Source organism: Colobus angolensis, unplaced genomic scaffold, assembly GCF_000951035.1.
Source record: "Colobus angolensis palliatus isolate OR3802 unplaced genomic scaffold, Cang.pa_1.0 Scaffold241, whole genome shotgun sequence".
NCBI classification, from domain to species: Eukaryota; Metazoa; Chordata; class Mammalia; order Primates; family Cercopithecidae; genus Colobus; species Colobus angolensis.
Window position 1 is genome coordinate 4,195,527 of NW_012115611.1, and position 22,323 is coordinate 4,217,849.

Genomic DNA, 22,323 nt, shown 5'->3' on the forward strand with positions numbered 1-22,323 from the left:
TCTCATTGTTCAGTTCCCACCTATGAGTGAGAACATGCGGTGTTTGGTTTTCTGTTCTTGCGATAGTTTGCTGAGAATGATGGTTTCCAGCTACAACTAGCAGTCTTTGATATCTCTGCACTTACGGTGTGCCACCCAAAATAAAGGGCAATTTGTTTGTACTGTAGTCCCCCCTTATTCACGGGTGATATGAACTGAGAATGATATTGAACCATATACAGTATGTACCTGTTTTGTATACATACATACCTATGATAAAGTTTAATTTATAAATTAGACATAATAAAATATTAACAACAATAGCTAAGTATAAAATAGAGCAATCATAACAATATACTGTATTAAGAATTACATGAATGTAAACTCTCTTCCTCTCAAAATTCTGTAATATATTTGGACTGTGGTTGCACACAGGTAACCGAAACCATGGAATTTGAAAGTGTAGAAAAGGAAGGACTACTGCAGTCCGCAGAGGCACTAACTAGAACAGAGTTCAGAGAATTATATTGTTTGTAACTTGAAAATATGTTAGTATAAATAGCATGATGGATGTGTGTGCCTGAATTACTTTTCACCTATACCTTAGGAATATTTGGTTAATATTTTAAGGTTTCGTAGATCACATAACCAAGTCTGCAACCTTATCTTTAACCTACATTAATTTTTTCAGGTTGAAGTTGCTATTCTGCCATTAAGAAGTGAAGTTTTCTTCCCTTTTAATATTGGTTGACTCAGTGACAGCAGTATGAAAGTAACAGAGGTAACGTTTTAGGACTCCCCAAATAGTGGTATTTCAGAGCTTAGAAATTAAGAAGACCTGGCAGCTTCTGCTTTTGTGCTCCAAAAAGGGAGCCACCATGTAAGAAGTTCAAGAAAGTTGAGATGATCATGTTTTATAATAAAAATGTCAAGCTAACCATATGGACTGGCAATAGGTGAAACAGAGAGAAGAGGGAGGAGGGAGGAAGAGACGGAGAGGGGGAGAGGGAGAGGCAGGGAGGGAGGGAGGGGGGAAGAGAGAGAGAAAGAGAGACAGAGAGAGAGAGAGAGAGAGAGAGAGAGAGCTCCTCACTAGACCCACTAAATGGCTGAACTGTAAGCAAATAAATTTTATCTATTGCTTTAACCCAGTAACATTTTTAAAATTTGTCATTTTATGCCATTTGTAAACAATTTATTTTATGTACAGAAAATAAATTGATATCTAAGAGTGGGATGGTGTTAGAACAAAAGGATAAAGCATACTGCCTTATTCTGGGGACCAGGTATTGGGTAGAGACTAAGATTCTCAAGGAGGCTGTTAGCAAAGGTAAGAACAGGATGAGGTTGCTATTGCAGGGATCCTGAGTGATCAACTGGCAGAAAAAAAATCAGCAAATTTAATACCTGTGGCAATGTGGACAATAGAAAGAAACCCTAATGATCTTGTGATCTGAGTAGGAATATTTCTAGGCTGTTCAAAGTGCTAACTCTTTTTAGTTGCACTCCTTTTCATTGATTATGACAAAGTTCTTTTAGTTGATTATAACAAAGTTTAGAAGAAATGAGATGTGGAAAGAATGTTCAGCATTTAAAAAGAAGTTAGTGCAATATAAAGGAGCTAGGACATGACAGACTTGAAAATAAACTATTTCTCATCCTCCTTCTTGCTTAGAAAAATAGAAAAGATTATCAAAGTAAAAAAAAAAATAGTTTCAGAACAATGGTCGAATCCCAAGTGATTTCACCAAATTTAGCCTCATAATAAATAACAGAACAAAGTTTTAACTTTTTTGAAATCTCAGAAAGATTTAAGACGGTATTTCCTAAACAGTCTCTGCTGCAGAAATGGGCATATGAATATATTAAGTATGCTTTATAGATCTTCTCTTTGTAGCAAAATGGCTCATGAGAATCTTTTGGGCGCTGATCCAAGCCCAAAATAGAAAGAAATATGTCTTAAGGAGATTCACAAGTGTGGCTTTTGTCTAAGGGTATGAACCACTTATCTGATAGTAAGGGAATCCACAATTTAAAATAATTATATGTGTTTGTAATACAACGGCCAGAGATGTGTCAAAATATAGAGACTTCTGCTCTCCTATCCTTCAACTTATTAAAAAGCTATTCAGTTGCAACTCAATTCAGTGTTTTTGGAAAGAGAGGGAGGATGGAACACAGATACCACAGAGTGTGTCTAAGAGCCATAGAGAGACATTCCCAGGGCATATACCAAGTTTCTAAAATAGGAACTGGTGATAAACACCTAGCTGGATTTCAGAAAAAAAAAATTATTTATGGTGTTATCTTTGATCTGTTCACATTGTGAATGGAGTCTATGGGGATCAGATAATGTGTTCTATATCGTATATGTCATTGAATTCAGACCAGCTGCATTGAAGAGCTGTACTCATACAACAGCAGCCTGGGGAGCTACCCTGAGTCTCCCTTCCCACAGTTCTTCCACAACGTGACCATAGCACTACTTCTTTAAGGTTAGATCTTGTGCTACTCATCTTGAATCTGGGTTTGTCCTGTGCAAACTTTTACCAACTGAATGCAGCATTCTGGAATATTTGAGCCTAGACACAATGAGCCTGACACCTTCTGCTTTTGTTTAACTTTTATTCAGGCATACATGTGCATGTTTGTTTTATAGGTAAATTGTGTGTGGTGGGAGTTTGGTGTACAGATTATTTCGTCACACAGGTAATAAGCATAATATCCAATAGGTAGTTTTTCAATCCTCAACCTCCTCCTACCCTCCACCTTCAAGGAGGTCCTGGTGTCTGTTGTTCTCTTCCGTGTCCATAGGTGCTCAAAGTTTAGTTCTCACTTGTAAGTGAAAACATGTGGTATTTGGCTTTCTGTTCCTGTGTTAGTTTGTTCACAATAATGGCCTCCTGCTCCATCCATACTGTTTCAATGCAGCATTCTTATTTATGACTTTATAGTATTTCATGGTGTATATGTACCACACATTTTTAATCCAGTCTACCATTGATAGGTACTTCGTTTGATTCCATGTCTTTGCCTTGCACTTTATGAATACTGCTGCAATGAACATATATGTGCATGTGTCTTTAGGTTAGAATGATTGATTTATATTCTTCTGGGAATCTAATAATGGGATTGATTGCTTGTCAAACAGTAATTCTGTTTTAAGTTTGTTGAGAAATTGCCAACTAATTTACATTGCAACCAGCAGTATATAAGTATTCTCTTTTCTCTGTAGGCTTGACAGCATGTTATTTTTTGACTTTTTATTAATAGCTATCTGACCGGTGTGAGACCACATCTCATTGTGGTTTTGATTTGTATTTTAGTTGAAAGTCAGCTTAGAGATCACCGAGTTTAAATCCCTGATTCTGTATTTTAGAAAACTAAGAGTAAAATGACTGAACTAAGTTGACACAGCTACTAAGAACAGAAATAGAAGAACCAAAGTCAGCCATGGCCAAGATACTAATAAGTCTGTTTTTTGGTCTTTATGGAGAATTTTTTAGGGAATTACTTGGTCCCTAGATTTTTGTTGGCACAAAAGTTGGTAAAGGAAACAGGAAAAAGCCTGGAGACTAAATTTCTCTGGATAAGAAATAAAAAGGAGTCAACTGTAAAGGAAAAAAAACTGAAATGTTAAGGATGGTAGATAAGGGATGCATGACATGTGTCATAAAAAAGCTGAAGGTAAGACAGGGTAGAGAGATGAAAGAAGCTCTGGGCCAGCTCTTAAAAATGTGGAGTTTATGGAGAGGAAAGAATGTATAAATACACATCTTAGAAAATCTTGTTGTATGATTACACTTATTCTGCCTCCCTTTGGTCTTTATAAATCTTCAGTAGATATGCTGTACATTTTAGTATTATTGTGGCATTGTTTACATTTATTTTTGCTGTGATAAATTTAAGAAATGAGAAAGATTGTTTAGTAAGTTATAGTTCAACATATCTTGCATAAATTGTGCTGCCCTTCTGACACACTATTTGGTAGATTGATGATGATTTTGCATAACTCTTAATGAAATAATAGTCAATATATATTGATGACATGTTCAGAGCCAGAAGGCCTGTTAAGCACATTACAAAAAACATGTAACTTTCTTATCACAGCTCTAAGAGGTAGAATCTGTTACTATCTCCATTTAAAAACAAAGAAATTAAACTAACGTCAGAAATATTAAATAATTTGTCTAAGTCACAGTTAATAGGTTGCACAAGGGAAAAAAAGTTATCAGGACATGAAAACATTCAATAATGAAGACATCACCAAGTCCCTGCCACTCAAGCATGCTTCTCAGGTTAACATCAGTGTTCAGTTTAACTGATCACATCAATATCAAAGTCTAAGTCGACTTTATTTTCTCTCCAACTGTCCAATGTTGAAACATAGGACAAATCCTATGCAAATTGTTTATAAAATAAAAAATGTATATCTTACAAAAGATAAAGGATTTCTCAGTGTTGATTAAATTGACATTGAAAACCACTTAATTATATGCAGAATCACAAATAAATGAGAATATTGCAGGATTGTACCAGTTAAGAATTGAAGAAAATAAAGTCTAGGCCACATACAGCTGTGGTCCCAGCTCTTCTGGAGGTTAAGGTGGGAGGATTGCTTGGGCCTGGGAGACCAAGGCTGCAGTAGTGAGCCATGATCACACACTGCACAACAAAAAAAAAAAAGAGAGAGAGAGAAAGAGAAAAAGAAGCAAAGAATGACAAAGAAAGAAAGAGAGGGAGAGAAAGAAAGAGAAAGGAAAGACAGAAAGAAAGAAAGGAAAGACCCTTTTGTTTCCTGTCCGTGAGAATGGCATCAAGAGCTGCTGCTAGTCTCCCATCTTAGCTTATGCTTTTATGTTTGGGAGAGATCTAGTACCCTGAAGCTGCCAAAAGGTAAAGTAGTCCCAGCTAAGCATACAGAAAGGTAAAATGGAGAGAATGAGAGAGACAGAGAGGGGAAGAGAGCCGGCAGGCTAGTCAGTCTTCTTTTCCAGCTGTCTTTGCTGAGACACAAAGGTCATTTTGGACATTTCATTCCTAAAAGATTCCAAGTGGAGCAAAAAAGAGTTATCTTCACTGACTCTTAGCAAAATTGCAGAACTGTGAGGAAATAAATGATATCTGTTATTTTTAAGTACTAAGGTTTTGGAGTTAATTTGTTACAAAGCAATACATAAATATCTTAATCAGAAATTAACACTTAAAATGGGTTACTTAATACTTCAGATGTCCTTATGAAAATACAAAATATATTTTGTTAATTATTATATGGATAAGTATTTTCCAGTCCTGTGGTCATTTAGAAAGATTTTCCAATTAAGTATAAGAATGTGTATGGCAAGCAAAGAATGACTTTTGGTATGCAACCTCATTTGTCATTTTTTCCATCCACTTTACAGAAGAAGCTGTCACTTGACTATATCACAATGCTGATTATTATTGCTGCCATCAGAGTGTTATATGTTGGCCTCAAAATTAACTCTTCATTGAAAACATGAGTTAAAGGGCTTAAGGATAGTGTGAGATTTTTCCAGACTAAATGAAAGGGCAGTAATACCTATTTTATGCCTCTTGGCTAATATATGTTTGCATGCTGGACAGAGTTTAACCTAGGCTTGCTTTCTTTGTAATATACCACATGCAGGTGAGGGTGTGGGGTAGGAGATATGGCGCATACTATCTACCTACCAGAGTCTTCAGGTGCTTACAACAAACCTGAAGACAGTTGAAGAGCCAAATTGACTTGACAGTTTGTAAAAAGAGGGAATTCTGGCCAATGGTAGTAAGAATGAGGAGTAAAGGAGAGGTTTGATTATTATAGATTATTTTCTCTATTTTGTATTAACAGGTTTTTTAGAGAAGGACAAAGGAAAGGAGACAGATAAAAGCAAAGATATATTTGAAAGTTTAAAACACGATACATTCTGTATAAGGCTCTATGATATACACTCTCAAATAACAGAAATGATACCAAATCAATGCAAGAGTATCCTTTTGTCAACAATTGTGTTTTCTTTCATTTTTACCAGTGAGCCTAATGCAAACTAAATTCTATTCCATTGAAATTAATACAATCCAAAAATAAAATTTTATTAAATATCCTGCTATTCAATAAAAAATTGTGAGTCCTTCTAGAGGCAGATATAAACCATGGAGATTAAAAAGCAAAATAAGAATGATCTATCATTTTGAGGAGTATGTACCATAGTGGAAGAGGACAGAAGACAACGTGATGATTGCAGTAAAAATAAGATAGTATTTGCTAGAATAGACACAAATACAGGTTTCTGTGGAATCTTGTTTAGGGGAAGTTAACTCAGACTTCATTGTCAGGGAAACCTTCCTTGAGGAATTCGAGGGCAGGACAACAGGAGCTTCCTGGGGGCAATTAGAGATGGTCTTCTAGGTAGAGACAAGAACTCACACCAAAGGTACAGACAAAATGGGGTCTGGAGACAGCTACCTGGAACTACAACCCTGAGGATAAATACCCAGGCAAATGAAGGACTGGGGAAAAGTTAGTGTTAGCAAACTGGAATAAAAGGAAGCTAAAGAATTTGAACTAAGTCAGTGATATAATATCTTAGAAACTTCTCTGTCTGCTCCATACATACTGAGAATTCCAATAATTTCTAGAAGGTATGTGAGGGGCCTGAGCTATTTTGTTTTCTGAGAGGTGGCTTTAGAATTCTGAGCTCTCTCTAGGATAATCAATTCCCTCTCATTGCTTCCCTACAGCTAACCCATCAGATATTGTCTCTGGGATGAAGTCATTGCCTCAGGGAAATGTCAACCTGATTTCCCCACAGGCACTTTAGACTAATTGGTACAAAAGTTGATTTGTCACTTGAGGCTTACAACAAACCTCAAATATATATAATAAAATATATATATTTTAAAGTGAATTTATCATCTTTTCTCATTGACTTGCTTCCTTTCCTATATTTTCTATCTCAGGGTAGGTTTCCTCAGCTACATAATCAGCCCAGAATAGAAACCTGGCTGATATCCTTAACTATACCCACTACCTCTCCTTAAAACATGACCCTGAGAAGGAAGAGAAAGTCTTTGTGAATATTTTCATTAATGCATAAGATCCAGGAAGATGGAGATTATTCAACAGTGAATCCCCAACACAGAATAATGCCTGGCACATAGTGGATACTCTCTAGCTAGATGGATGGACAGATGGATGAATAGATAGATAGATAGATAGACAGATAGATAGATAGATAGATGTGCTGGATTAATAAATGGGTGAATTTCTCATTTATTTTTGTCAGCTCTTATCTCGTTAAAAAAAGCATACTAATGAATTAAGATGTTTTTCAGAATATGAACTGATTCAAAAGGAGAGTCCATAGACAGGGAATCCAAAGAAACATATTAGGATTTTTAAATTTGTTATAATACTAAATACTTTTAAAACTTTGTTTAAAGCAGACATTGCATTAAAAGTCACTCACAGTAGACCCAAAACGATGGTTTGGTAAAAGGTATTTGACTTGGTTATTTGGAGTAAGGCAGTATAGCGTATGTTTTAAAAGTGTGGGTTTGAATTTTAGCCCTTGTATTCAATGACTGTGTAACTAAAGTCAGGCCATTCAGCCTCTGTGTGCCTCAATTCCCTTATGTGTGAAATGGAGATACTAATATTACTTACTGCAAAGAGTTATTTAAAACATTGACATAGTAAATGTGAAGTACTTATAAGAGTATTTACCAAAGGGAATGTGCTTAATAACTATTAACTACTATTAGAAGGACAATAATTTTATTAAAAAAGGCATTTTGTAAAGTTGTGTTTTTGTGTTTTAGTTTTTTTTTTTTTTTTTTTTAATGAACAAATGATCTTCCAAAATGATCTTACATGGTTGAAACATCAGACCCGGTCTCTCCATTGTGGTCTAATAACAAAGCAAGTGAGATTTATTATAAAGTGGTTCCTAGAGCTATGCTGACTGGGTTCAAATCCTCATTCCATCACTGACTAGTTGTATAAGCTTGAACAGATTGCTTGTTCTTGCTGTGCTTCAATTTCCTCAGCTGTAAAATGGGTAAGTGCCCATCTACTGGGTGCTTGTAAGGATTAAATTAGCTAATATTTGTAATGAACTTACAGCTGACTCTAGCCAAACAAACAAACAAACAAAAAAAACTACATGCTCCAGAATGCCTGCTTACTTGTTGAAAAAATGAGTGCATGAATGTCCCTTAATGTTGTATACATGACGTGTTTCCTCCCTTTAATAATAAAGACTAATGGATAAAGTGTCAAAGCCTCAGGAACAGTTAACAGACAACATCAGTGACAGTGAAGAATGAGATTTCATGGAAGTATGAAAGTAAATATTTGTTTTCTTATTCTAGAAAGGTAGACAAGTTACACTGTCTTAAATACCAGGAGGCTGAATATTCATTAATCTGTTTTTCTAAGTAATATAAAAATAAAACATGGTGAGAATTTTAGAAAACCAAAATGATAATTATTTTTAAACTAAATATTTTAAAAAATATTAATATTTAGCATATGAACTAGGATCAAATGCTTCATAACATGAGCTTCTATTTATGCACCACAGTCAATTTCTAAACTTTTATTTCCAGAATGGAGTATACAGGACTAGAAATAACTTCAAAATTATTTTTTTATGTTTGATTAGCACAGAGTAGAATGAAATACTGGGGGGAACGCTGGGGGGAAATGCTGGGGGGAAACTTAACATAATAGTAAAGGATAACAGTTATTAAATATTTAATGTGCAATATCTTAATCATTCTTCCTAAAACCTTAAGAAGGTAGAGTGTCTATTTTGCAGGTAAAGAAAAAGCCCAAGCAAGGATAAGTGGCTTGCCCAAGTCACCATGGCAATGAATTGAGGGAGCTAGAATTCCAACTCCAGACCTACAGTTTTTAATCCCACATCTCTACTGGCCCTTTTGAATTAGCACTTACAGTGACATTACTGAGTTCATAAGAAAGCACTATTGCACATCATGCAGAAAATGGAGCATATCTCAAAAACCTTAAGTTGACAAAGTCTTAGCATTAAGAGGACTGGGTTTTAATGATCAGAAAGCTAGTTTTGTCATATCATGCCCTGTAACTAGATACTGTTCAGTTTCTGTCTTTGAAGGAGCCAATGTAGTTACTGATAAAGGCAGTTTTAATAACTTCAGATTATGTAATATATTACAATTGACTTTACAACGTATTTTTATCTTTATGGATTATGCTGAAAATTCTCAATTCATGCTTCACATATTTTTTCAGGTCCCAGCTTCCTTAAATTTTACATTATGATTTTCTTATGTGAGATCATTCACCTGGGGTTTCTGTTCTGTAGCCTTTGGCTAAATTAGCCTTAAGTCCTTAAATTTCACTAGAAAACTATCTCCCAAATTAATAGCTCCAAAGCACTTAAGCCAAAAATTGATTTTATTTTACTCGCTGTTGAGTTATGTAGACCACACTGCAAAACTAAACAAGTTTTTTAAATTGTGATCTATATTACTAGAATTTCCTAACTAACATACACCAGATTATTTCTTGCTTTACTTTACCTCTTTTTCCCTAACCACTTGCAAGGGAATATTGACGGACTTTGATTTTGATAAATCTATTAACATAGAAAAAAGTGAATATATATTCATTTGTCTCTATTTTCTTCTATAAATTTATTTCATAGTTTAACTATAGACCTGAGATGTGTTAAATTGCATTGTTTTGTTGATTTGTTTTTGTTAGTTTTAAAATGGAAAGCCTTTGAGATCTTTTACAATTAAATGAAAATTTAGGCAGAACAGAAGGAACACCAGATGGGAGTCTCTCAAGAAGTGTCCTCAGGGATATCACATGAAAGTGAGGTGATCCTAGGTGAGCAGAACACAATAGAATTTGTGACTGAAATAATATCTTAATACAAAGAATGTGCAATTTATATGCTAAGGAAATGGTATGTGACATATATATGCACATATGCCCACATATATATATGCATAGAATCATCTTGAACTGGAATAAACTTAAAAAACTAAGGTAGACCAACTTCATCATTTATGGAAGAGTAGCTTAGGGGAAAGAGATTTCAAGTAATGGGTAACAATGTCACAAAACTTATTACTTTTTGGCAGAGGCATGACTAAAAATCAGATGTCCTTGTTTCAAGTCTGGTATTTTTTCTATCAACCCAAACTGTGTCTGGGAAAAGAATATAAATTTATTAAAATATAGATTTTCCCCCATGTAGCAATGTTTGCTGATTTGCAACTTTAAATATTTTTTAATTCCAGGCAGAGTTATAGAGCATTACATTGTAGATATCATTCTCTTTGAGGGTAAAGAGTTTGGCTTGAGTACCAAAAGGTTATGAAGCATGCTTAATAACTGTATGCTTGAAACAACCACTTGTAAAAACGAATGTAAATATATTAATTTGTGTTTGGGATTTCAATAATCACCTCATGTATAATAGCTGGAGGAAACCACTTGGCCCTTTATCTGGTTTCTTTTCATTTATAGCCTCATCACTTTTCAAACTCAATACTGATACTGCTCAAAGCTGAGTGATGTACTGACATTTTTCACAGAAAAATAAGTTTCAGAAATCTTCAGTATCCCCATACTACTAATTTTAGTAAAACATCACTATTTTATACACTTTATGTGAAATATAAAGTCAGACACAATTTTCCCATATTGCCTCACAAAATCATAAAACCAAAACTATTTGAATAGCTAGATAGAAACAAGTCCACAAAGTCTTAAAATTGAAGTTGGAATATTTAACTTAATGTAATTACTGGTATGAATCTGGTAAAATTAAATTGCTATACACCAAATAATTTTAGCACTGATTGTTATAATACAGACACTTTAAAAAATAAAGATTATGGCCAGGCAGGGTGGCTTATGCCTATAACCCCAGCACTTTGGGAGGCTGAGGCGGGTGGATCATGAAGTCAGGAGTTCGAGACCAGTCTTGCAACTATGGCGAAACCCCGTCTCTATTAAAAATACAAAAATTAGCCAGGAGTGGTGGCAGGTGCCTGTAATCCCAGCCACTCAGGAGGCTGAGGCGGGAGAATTGATTGAACCCAGGAAGCAGAGGTTGCAGTGACCCAAGATCATGCCACTGCACTCCAGCCTGGGTGACAGAGCAAGATTCCATCCTTCATCTCAGGAAAAAAAAAAAAAAAAGATTACAATAATTACAATACAGATATTACATATATAACACTCACAGGTCTATATGCATACAAATATATAATGGATATGAGGATATGAGTATTTTAAAGACTAGTAATAAAATGAGCATGCATGTACTCTCTACCTAGTTAGTATAAGGCATTATGAGCAATGGTGATACCTGCTTTGAGCCTTAAAAACTACTCTTTGATCTCACTTTCATTCCTATGTGGTTATCCCTGTACTGATTTCTGAGTTTCCTAGTCTTTTATTTCTTTATAATCTACCAAATATACATACATACATATATATACACATACATACAAAAATATATCAGAGATTATATATTGATTAGGTTCTCCTATTTGGGGAATTTATATAATGGGGATATTTGTTTATGACTTTCTTTTTTTCTCTTCCACGTTACTTTATTGAGATGTAGTTGTGTTGATGTGTACAGGTGAGAGTCACTGATTTTCACTACTGCATATGTTTTTGGTGTATACAGTATACATACTACTGTAAGTGGATGTTATTGTTATTTTTACTTTTTATATTACAAAGATTTTTGTTACGAACCTTCCAGTACCATGTCTCCTTATATATACATCAAATAATTTCACCTAAACAGGAAAATTTTGTTGTTTTGGATATGTACATCTTCAACCTTTTAAGTGATGCCAGATGGCTTTTTAATGCAGATTTAGAAAAACTATATATGTATTAAACTTTTCCCTGCAGTTGCAATTTGCATACTTATCAGTTAACAGTAAGTAAATTCATCTCAAATGTCCCCCTTTTGTCAGGGCAAAGCATTAATTCTTAAAAGAATACAGATGGTGTTCCTTTACTCATCAACATGGGCTTAACTAGATGTGGTCATTTCTTTTATAAGTGTATCAGTAATACCCATATCAAAGAATCCAATGGATGCCTTTCAGCCCTTATTCTATTTTGTTTTTTGATTTTTAGTTTAAGTTCTGGCCCTTATTCTTGCTGGACTTCACTGTAGCAAGACTGAACAGCCCCTCCTCCTCAAAACTTTGTTCCTCTGGCTTTAATGATAATAATTTTCTCGACTGTGTACTTGCCCCTCTGCCTATTGTTCTGCCTGATATTGAATTACTTTCTTGTTAAATGTCAAATTTCCTCAGGACTTTGTTCTGGGCCTTCCTATCTCATTCTCTTCACTCTCTCCTGAGGTTGTTATATCATCTGGCCTCACGTGTTTAAATACTACAGCCTGCGAACTTCCTGAATCATGAATATAAGTGTGAACTTGGTAACTTTCCCTACAAGCCTAAGAAACACCTCAAACTTAAAAGTGTCCAAACTAATTATCTTGTCATTCTCCCCTAAATATTTTCTTCTCAATCTTCCCCATCTTACTGATGACCCTCACCTCCATTTAGTTGCTTAATCCAGAAGTCTGAGGCTGATGCTTGACATCTCCTTCTCACATCTTCATAGGTTTATATGTGCAAACATACAATTTATTCCTGCATTTTCTAATAAGATTAAGTAATTAGGGTGATATAAATACAGTGGTACATCTAAACCAGAGAGTGCTTGAATAGAGGAAACTATGATTAAATGAATGGAGGCTGTTTCAAACTAGAAGCACATACAAATGGAGAGATCAAACAGAGGTCCAAAGGATGTTGAAAACACATAGATTAATAGAGAGTCTTGAGTGGAGACAGATTCAGGGACAGGTCCTTCCAGATTACTGGCACTCAAGAGTTTTCTAAGGAAAGGAAGATATAGATGCAGAGCTGAAAAAAAGATGCATCAGAGTAAAAAATGGAAGAGTGGTAGGTGGGAAAAAGTGGAGTGGTGGGAAAAGAGGTTTCCTTCTGTTGGAGGAGTCAGTTTCTGCTGCTCCAGGGAGTGGAGTCCAATCCACGGTGTATTATTGTCTCACTAAGAAAGGCAAGGCCTGGCTGGGCAAGGTGGCTCATGCTTGTAATCCTAGCTATTTGGGAGGCTGAGGTGGATGGATCACTTGAGCTCCGGAGTTTGAGATAAGCCTGGGCAACATGGAGAAACCCATATCTACAAAAAATAAAAATTAAATTAAAATAGCAGGGCATGGTGGTACGTGCCTGTAGTCCCAGCTACTAGGGGGACTGAGGTGGGAAGATTGTTTGAGCCCAAGAGGTCGAGGCTGCAGTGAGCCGAGATTGCACCACTGCACTTCAGCCTGGGTGACAAAAGTGAGAACCTGCCTCAAAACAAACAAACAAACAAACAAAACAAGGCGGGTCCTCATGTAGAAATAAATTGTAAATTGAAAATGAGTCTTATACGTGCAAGGAATGGGAAATAATTCTTATTGGATGAGTCTGCATCTGATAATGTGTTGACTTGTGATTAAGTGCTCTCAGCAGAACAGATCCAGATGCCTGAGTCCAAATGGTAGTCCAGCAGAATAAGCAGATGGGTGAATGAATGAATCATTTACCACATAACCTCTAGAAGGAGCAATGGATCATAAAACATGCCAGTGAAACCTTGATGTCTCTATTACTTTGCTTATGTTTATCAGAGGTTTGGGCTTATTTTCACCAGTAAGTGGACCCCTATAAATGGCTCTTTAAGAGACATATTTATTGTGCAGTGATTCTCTTTTTCCACAATGTTGGACAGAAAATGAGGACAGGGTAATGATGAACTTTTATCCCTATAATTTACAAAACCCAAAAGTGTTGAATGTTGTTAACTTTCTTGATTTCTTCAACGATGTGTTTTAATTTTTTCTAATAATTTAATATCCACTAGAAAAGTGTCTTTGAAGAGCTCAAAAAGGTTGGCAAGCATTCTTTTATAGAATATCAAACACATTTAGTGAGGTGCCATTAGATACATACAATGTCTCCAACTTGATAAGCTGGGAGAAGTAATATAAGCAACCCACATTTTCTACAGTAACTGAAGTGGTTTCTGTTTTCTTTTGTTCTTCAGGAATCTCTCACAAATCCTTAAAGAGAATCCTGTTTTTATGTTTTAGACTATTAATTAAACAGTAATTTATTTTGGCTAAACGATTTTGATGGCTAGTGATTGACAGGCCTTTTTATAAAAGTGAATGTAGCAAACTAATTATTGACTTTGTAAGTCAATGTCTTGAACACCCATGAAGTGCATAACACTTACCTGCTTTACCACTGTCTTTATTTCTAAGTGGAATCGCTAGAAAGTTTTAAAAAATTAAATTATTAAACTTCTTTACTATGTTGAAGTTATAAATTAATTTGAAAATTAAGATGAATGTTTAGATTTTTGGAGTCAGTCACTAATTCTTCAAAAATTCCAGTCCAATATAATAGTCCATGCCATCACACATCCGTTTTTAATCCTAGTGACTTACTGCATCTGAAAAAAAGATAGCATCTTTCTAGATTTTATAATATCCACTTCTGCATATATAAAAAAATCTAATTGATTAACATTATTTATTTCTTTCCATAATTATTTTATTTCCTCTCATATTTAGCAAAGAGAATAACTGGTACCATCTGCATTTACTAGGAATTAAGATTTGGCGTCCTTAACTAACTTGGACCCAAAAGCAAGAGTCCATGCACTGAAAAGTGTAGGCAATTAAAGAACTACCAAGGAAAGTGTTTTTCTACCACCAGAGAGAGGGCATTTACTCTCAGACCTTGAAAGTTATCATCATTTATGGTCATCAGGGGAAGCAGAGTTTTTCACACCCTAGGCACAAAATTGAAAGTGTCTAACTGTTTCATTCTCTTCTCACATACTGAGCTCTGGGTTATTTTGTTAAAGGAAGCATTAAACAACCTGTCAGCACACATACATTGGATTAGGGACTTTTATCATATGGAGGGGCTCTGGCCAGTTCAGAAAGACATTATTGGAAACTTAGAGATGAGAGCATAAATGTAACTGAACACTTTTTGGCTCAAGGAATCAACTATCGTTCTTTTCCTTAGTGTTTTATATTACAAACCTGTTGTTTTTAATTTTCTGAGCACTAACAACCCACTGTGCTTAAACAGCTCTTAATCAGAACACAATGATTAGATAGAGCCTGCATGATGCTTAGATATTCAGAGGAGTTGTATTGCCCAGAAACAGGTTCAGAAGGCTGAATTTCTTATCTTTCTTTTTCTGATTCATCATATGAGTTCTCTTTAAGTTTTATCATCTAGATACCTTTTTTTTTTTTTTTTTTTTGAGACGGAGTCTCGCTCTGTCACCCCGGCTGGAGTGCAGTGGCGCGATCTCGGCCCACTGCAAGCTCTGCCTCCCGGGTTCAGGCCCTTCTCCTGCCTCAGCCTCCCGAGTAGCTGGGACTACAGGCACCTGCCACCAATCCCGGCTAATTTTTTGCATTTTTAGTAGAGAGGGGGGGTTTCACCGTGTTAGCCAGGATAGTCTCGATCTCCTGACCTCGTGATCTGCCCGCCTCGGCCTCCCAAAGTGTTGGGATTACAGGCGTGAGCCACTGAGCCTGGCCTATCATCTAGATACATTTTATAGTTTGTATCAGTCATCTGGTATATAGCAATATAAGTGTATGTCTCACATATTCTAGCACACACACATACACACATAGTTACTGTGACACTGTAACAGTATAAGAAAATAATAAAAAAAGCAATGAGGGACTGACATAAAATCTTTCAACTACAGCATATTTAACAAGGAGGGAAAACCTGCTTAGCTGGCTGCCTTTTTAATTTCAAGGTAAATTTATTGGTCCAAATACTGAATGGTCCTCCAAATTTGATTATAACAAATGTCCAGATGCCTTACATCACAGGATGAATGTCAAGTTTTTTAGTGAGATAATCCTGTAGTAAAGGCCTATGTTTCAGATAAGGTTTTAGGAGAAAAAGTCTTTAGAAATATAGTCAATTGCTATTATCGTCTCTCTGAAATTTCAAAACTCTGTCCTCCATTACATAACAACCTCTCTGCCTTATTAACAAGCTTCTAGAGAAATAACCTAAAACCACTCTGTTGCTTCTTCCAGCTCATTTATTCTTCCTCACAATATTACAATTTGATTTTTGTTAACATTTTTCTTCAGAAACTGGTGGTTGACCTTTTGTAACATTGGTGTTCAACAGATGCTTCTTTTGGAAACTGTTTCTATCTTTGGTTCTTGTGACATTTTTTTCCTTTGTCTACTGCCAGCCTCTCTATTCCTTAACTAATTTGGCGTGTACCTTTCTTAGCCTAGTTCTTGATTGCTGATTCCCAATTCTCAGCCCTCTTTTATCTTAATCTTCAAAATCAATTCAATCAGTTATTGTGGCTTCCACTATCTCCTGTGCAGACTCCCACAGCCATACGTTAATGATCTTTTGTGAACCGAAGGTCTATATTTCAAATGACTCGTGAATCACAACATTCCACTAACAGGAATGATATTCAGCAGGAACACACAACGGACTGATGGATTCGTGGTGATGGCAAGCCAGTTGTCAAAGATTTGAAAATCATTTCTGCCCCAAAGCGACTGTATTAGTCTGTTCTCACATTGCTAATAAAGACATACCCAAGACTGGGTAATGTATAAAGGAAAGAGGTTTAATTGACTCACAGTTCCACATGACTAGTGAGGCCTCGCAATCACAGTGGAAGGCAAATGTGGAGAAAAGTCATGTCTTACATGACATCAGGCGAGAGCTTGTGCAGGGAAACCCCCATTTATAAAACCATCAGATCTCCTGAGACTTATTCACTACCAGGAGAACAGTATGCGGGAAACTACCCTCATGATTCAATTATCTCCACCTGGCCCCACCCTTGACACACGGAGATTATTACAACTCAAGCTGAGATTTAGGTAGGGACACAGCCAAAGCATATCACCAACTCCAATGCAATGATGAACCTGCCGTTTTCCCTACAAATAATCCTAGATTCATTCCCCATTTTGAGAAAGACACTATAAATTCTATGGTTACATAGGCCAACCTGGTCATTAAAATTCCAAACTTTCTCTATTTTTTTAGCCAATAATTATTTTTAAGTTCAGTAGCATTCATAGTTATTCTCCCGCCCTTATTGCCAAAATATCTTTTTTGTTTAATTATTCTGAATAAACCTGACTTTGCCATTTCTTACAGTGTAGTCCCAACCCCTCCAGTTGTACACTTCAGTTGCTATCAGAGTGAATATGGCATGATGACAATTCCTACCCAAACTTCTTAAGTGGCTCCCCCATTTAAGAAATATGTAATGGGCCGGGCGCGGTGGCTCAAGCCTGTAATCCCAGCGCTTTGGGAGGCCGAGACGGGCGGATCACGGGGTCAGGAGATCGAGACCATCCTGGCTAGCACGGTGAAACCCCGTCTCTACTAAAAAATACAAAAAAACTAGCCGGGCGAGGTGGTGGGCGCCTGTAGTCCCAGCTACTCCGGAGGCTGAGGCAGGAGAATGGCATGAACCCGGGAGGCGGAGCTTGCAGTGAGCTGGGGTCCGGCCACTGCACTCCAGCCTGCGTGACAGAGCGAGACTCCATCTCAAAAAAAAAAAAAAAAAAAAAAAAGAAATATGTAATGTATAGTATGGCATCAATATGTAAATATATACTATTTTGCATTTTACATAGGATTCATTATTCTCTGGCTCCCACTCACCTATTCAAAATCAAGTCTTCTTTCTGCTTACTTCATATCAAACTCCATGTCTACATAATAATAAATTATGTCTACTCCACTTCCCCCTCTCTCAGGCCCTTCCATTACCTAAGCCTGTATATATGTAATATTGCCTCTGTCTTCAATGACAGCCTACATATTATTTACCAAGCAGACACTTGATCTTTCTTCAAATCTCTAATTACAAACTCCCCTATTTCTTCAGGGAGATCAGAAGACATCTTTTTCTATCTTTCTATTTGCTTCTGCATGTGTTTATATTTATAATAAAGTAAATGCTCAGCTATATTTATATTCAGATGTAGCTGAGTCTTGAGAAATTATACTCAATTAATGTATACTCAGTTAAATTTGGTTCCACATTAAAATTTATCTTTTATTTGGAAAAAATATAGTTATGAAAGAAGAGGACAAATGTAAATTATTAAAAGTTGTATTTATGTTTCTTTTATTCTTTAACTGAGATTTCTATTTAAAAGCTGTTCATTGAGCTCCAACTATGTGACAGGAATTGTCCTTGCCTTGGTGTATAAAAAAGTAAACAAAACATATTTTTTACTATTATGGAGCTTATAGAATAGTTTATGAAAAACTCAATGAAGCACATTAATGTTATAGAAAAAGTCACATATATCTGTTTAATGATCAATAAATATACTGCTAATGGAGTAAATCTGAATCTATATCTCTGCATGTTTACAGATACAGAATTATCTTATTTCATTAAAAGCATATGTATCACATCAAATATGCTTGTGAATTTTGTTTTATGTATATTTTTGTTTTATTTTATCTTGTATATTATGGAGTCATGATATTTATAGTAAGTAGATGTATGTGTATCAATTTGCATTATTTGTGGGACTTTGAAACAATAGCATTTTATATTTCCAGTAATATAAAAATAGCCTGTTCAAATAGGTAAAGCACAATGGTAAATATAATAAGGGAAAAGATTAATAAATGTAATAAGCTACTGGTATACTTAACAATCTTAAATTTTTAAAGCAATTTGCTGCAATGACATAAAATGGAACCAAATAATAGCATTTAAGTCAGCTTTCAAGCTATTTTCCTAAAATATAGCTTAATAACGAAGACAATAAGCTAATTATCTAAATGGAAATTTAGAGAGTAGGCTGGCATGTGCGCAAAACTCTGTAATAAACATTCTCACATTTTAGCAATCTCATATAAAACAGAGACTGGGGATGGTCTTCCAATTCCATTTCTCATACTATATTTTTGGTGTGTTATTAAGGAAATCCATTGAAATATCCAGTGAAAATCACTATCTTAGTGGTGTATGAATCACACATGCTAAATCGTATTAAGAAATGTAATACACATACTATAGCCATAAGATGGAAAAACAAACTGACATTGGAGCAATTTTTAAACGAGAATGGTAAACTTCTATTATACTTTGGTCTGATAGATAAAAATGTATGTTAGATGTTAGCAGAATCACTGAAAAACTTTTTTCAAACCATGCAGATGACCCCACTAGCCAGAAAATATTTCCAAAGATTTTCTTTTTCATTTTTCAATATGATGACATAATTGATATTTTAAAACATCTATAGAAATACCTGGATTTTCCCATGAAGGTCTGGCAATCCACCAATAAAGACAGATCCTGATTTTGGTAGGGGTTTTCCAAGTACATGATTGATAGATTCGCATGTTTGTGTATTCCTCCCTAGAATAGTCAGTTCAGCTTTACATGGATCCAATTCTTGCCTGTAACCATTTAAGAAAGAAATGTATGGTTTTATCATGAGTCATATAAACATTTGTGTGATGAATTAATTAAGCTATTATCAAAAGAATAATTTAAGTAAACAGATTATTTCACAATAAAACAAAGCCAGAAGTAGATTAATCTGTTATACATTAGAAATCCTTAATGCTTTAAGTACAGAAATACAAAGTTACAGTTTGACAAAACAACAAATTATAGCAATCAACTAATGAAATAAATAAATCCTGATAAACAGATCTTTCTCAATTGTAACTGAAACAATTATGGATTATAATATTCCATTTTAGCTTTTTACATTGTTAAATGTTCTGTATGAGTAAAAAATATTAAAAAGAATCAAATTTCAATGTAGTCATACAATGTATAGTATATATTTAAGTGGAAAATAGACATATTGCAGACAGTAATTAGTTGTAGAAATATAAATTATATCAACAAGCAAAGCACAGAAAAATTAACAAATGAATAAATCAAATATAACCTAATCAGGAAGATCAGAGTAATAATTTCCATATGCCCATTCTTTTAGAAAGATGAAAAAGACAAAATACTTTGTCAATACTTTAACATGTAGATATGCATGTGTCATTTACTCTAGCCACATGTTGAACTAACTGTTTATTTCAGAGGTTGACAAACTATACCCTTAGGCAAATCTTGCCTGCCATCTCTAAGTAAATAAAGTTTAATTGGCACACAGCCACATGTTTATTTACATATAGTCTATGGGTTTTTTAATAACAGAATTGAATAATTGAAACAAGACTTTATGTCCCAAAAGGCCAAACATATTTACAATCTAACCCTTATAGAAAAAGTTGGTAGATCCACTACCTATTCACCAAGCAAGCTTTATCATAATCCTTTTCAAAATAATAGTACACATATAATAAAAGATAACCTACATAGCATCCAACTATCAATGTCTTTCTATTCCATGAATATGTGACATTCTGGTTTTCATATATTTATACTGAATTATGGCATACATAATAAAGAGGGTAAAGGATAAAGCTGTATAAAATGTTATATTGTGAACATATTCAAGTAACCACTACCTAGGACAAAAGGCACAAAATTATAACCTAGACCACCCCACCCCAACATACACACACATGCATACATACGCACAGACACGCACACATATTCACTCCCTCTCTCACAACTCCTCTATCTTAATTCAACATCATGTTTTTGAGATATATATTTTTGAATTGAATAGTTTATTTATTTTCAAGATATATAATCAGACACTTTACAAATTATTCTAATGTTGGTATACTGTGAAATTTAAAATTTTTTGAGCTATGAATAGTGCTGCTATAGACCTGCTTGTATATATTGTTTCATGTGCAGAAATGTGCATTTCTGTTGAGCATTTAACAAAAAAGTACTTAGAGTTCTACGTTCAGTATATGTGCTCTACTGGTTATATATTTTGCAAGGATTTTCTTTTTACTTTTGGTGTCTTACAATTTTACTTTTTTAATGGTGCTTTTCAATAATCAGTAGTTTTTCATCTTAATTTATATCAATTGATCAATCTTTTCCTTAATAATTAGTATTTTGTTGTTGTTCCTGACTTACTCCATTTTTGAAAACATGTTTTACCATTGACATTTAGATCTATAATCCACCTGAGATTGGTTTTTATATAGTCCTAAGTATGTATCAGTTTTTATTTTTTCTTTACGGAAATCCAATTGACTCCATAACATGGAGAATGGAAGAAAACTATCCATTCTCCACTGTTCTACAGTATCGCTTCTGTCATAAATCACGCCCACATAGATGTAGGTGTGTTTCTAGACTCTCTTTTCTGTTCCACTGGTCAATTTTTCTGTCTTTGTACCAATATATCAATGTCTTAAGACTTACTCTAAAAGTACAATATTTAATACACAGGAGAGTAAGCCATCCTACTTCATTTTTTCCCCTTAACATTGTTTTGGCTGTAAGGTCTGTGTATGTGTGTGTGTGTGTGTGTGTGTATGTGGGTGTGTGTGCACGCATGGGTGTGCGTGTGCATGTGTGTTCGTGGGCTCTCTCTCTTTTATTGGTCCATATTTTTACCTTTGTGTCAGTATTACACTGACTGATACTGATACTGCCTAATGCTAACACTTTGTAAGTCTAGATATTTTGTATAGTAAATTATTTTACTTTGCTCAGTTTTTTTAATTGAGACAATTAAATATCCTTTTCTTTCTCTCTTAAGTGTGATGAATTATGTTTGCTGGCTTTCAAAAGTTTGGGTGTATTCTTGGAGTAAGTTTAACTTGGTTATGACATAATGGCTTTCTTATATAATGCTGGATTCACTTTTCCATCTATTAAGGAATTTTTACATACAGTTAATAAGGGATAGACTTTTCAATTTCTTTTAATATTTTTTATTATACTTTAAGTTCTAGGGTACGTGTGCACAATGTACAGGTTTGTTACATATGTATACATGTGCCATGTTGGTGTGCTGCATCCATTAACTCGTCATTTACACTAGGTGTATCTCCTAATGCTATCCCTCTCCCCAACCCCCACCCCACAATAGGCCCCAATGTGTGATGTTCCACTTACTGTGTCCAAGTGTTCTAATTGCTCAATTCCCACCTATGAGTGAGAACATGCGGTGTTTGTTTTTCTGTACTTGTGATAGTTTGCTGAGAATGATGGTTTCCAGCTGCATCCATGTCCCTACAAAGGACATGAACTCATCATTTTTTATGGCTGCATAGTATTCCATGGTG

The 22,323-nt window shown here is 35.0% G+C and overlaps 1 protein-coding gene across 2 annotated transcripts in view; it reads right to left on the reverse strand.

Annotated features, from left to right (window-relative positions):
* EYS (eyes shut homolog (Drosophila)) overlaps positions 1-22,323 on the reverse strand; it is a 2,062,375-nt gene that overhangs the window by 642,022 nt on the left and 1,398,030 nt on the right. For both annotated transcript variants that reach the window (XM_011945635.1, XM_011945634.1), the window contains exon 29: positions 19,404-19,554. In XM_011945635.1, coding sequence (XP_011801025.1) covers positions 19,404-19,554 — 151 coding nt within the window. The remainder of the gene's footprint in view (positions 1-19,403; positions 19,555-22,323) is intronic.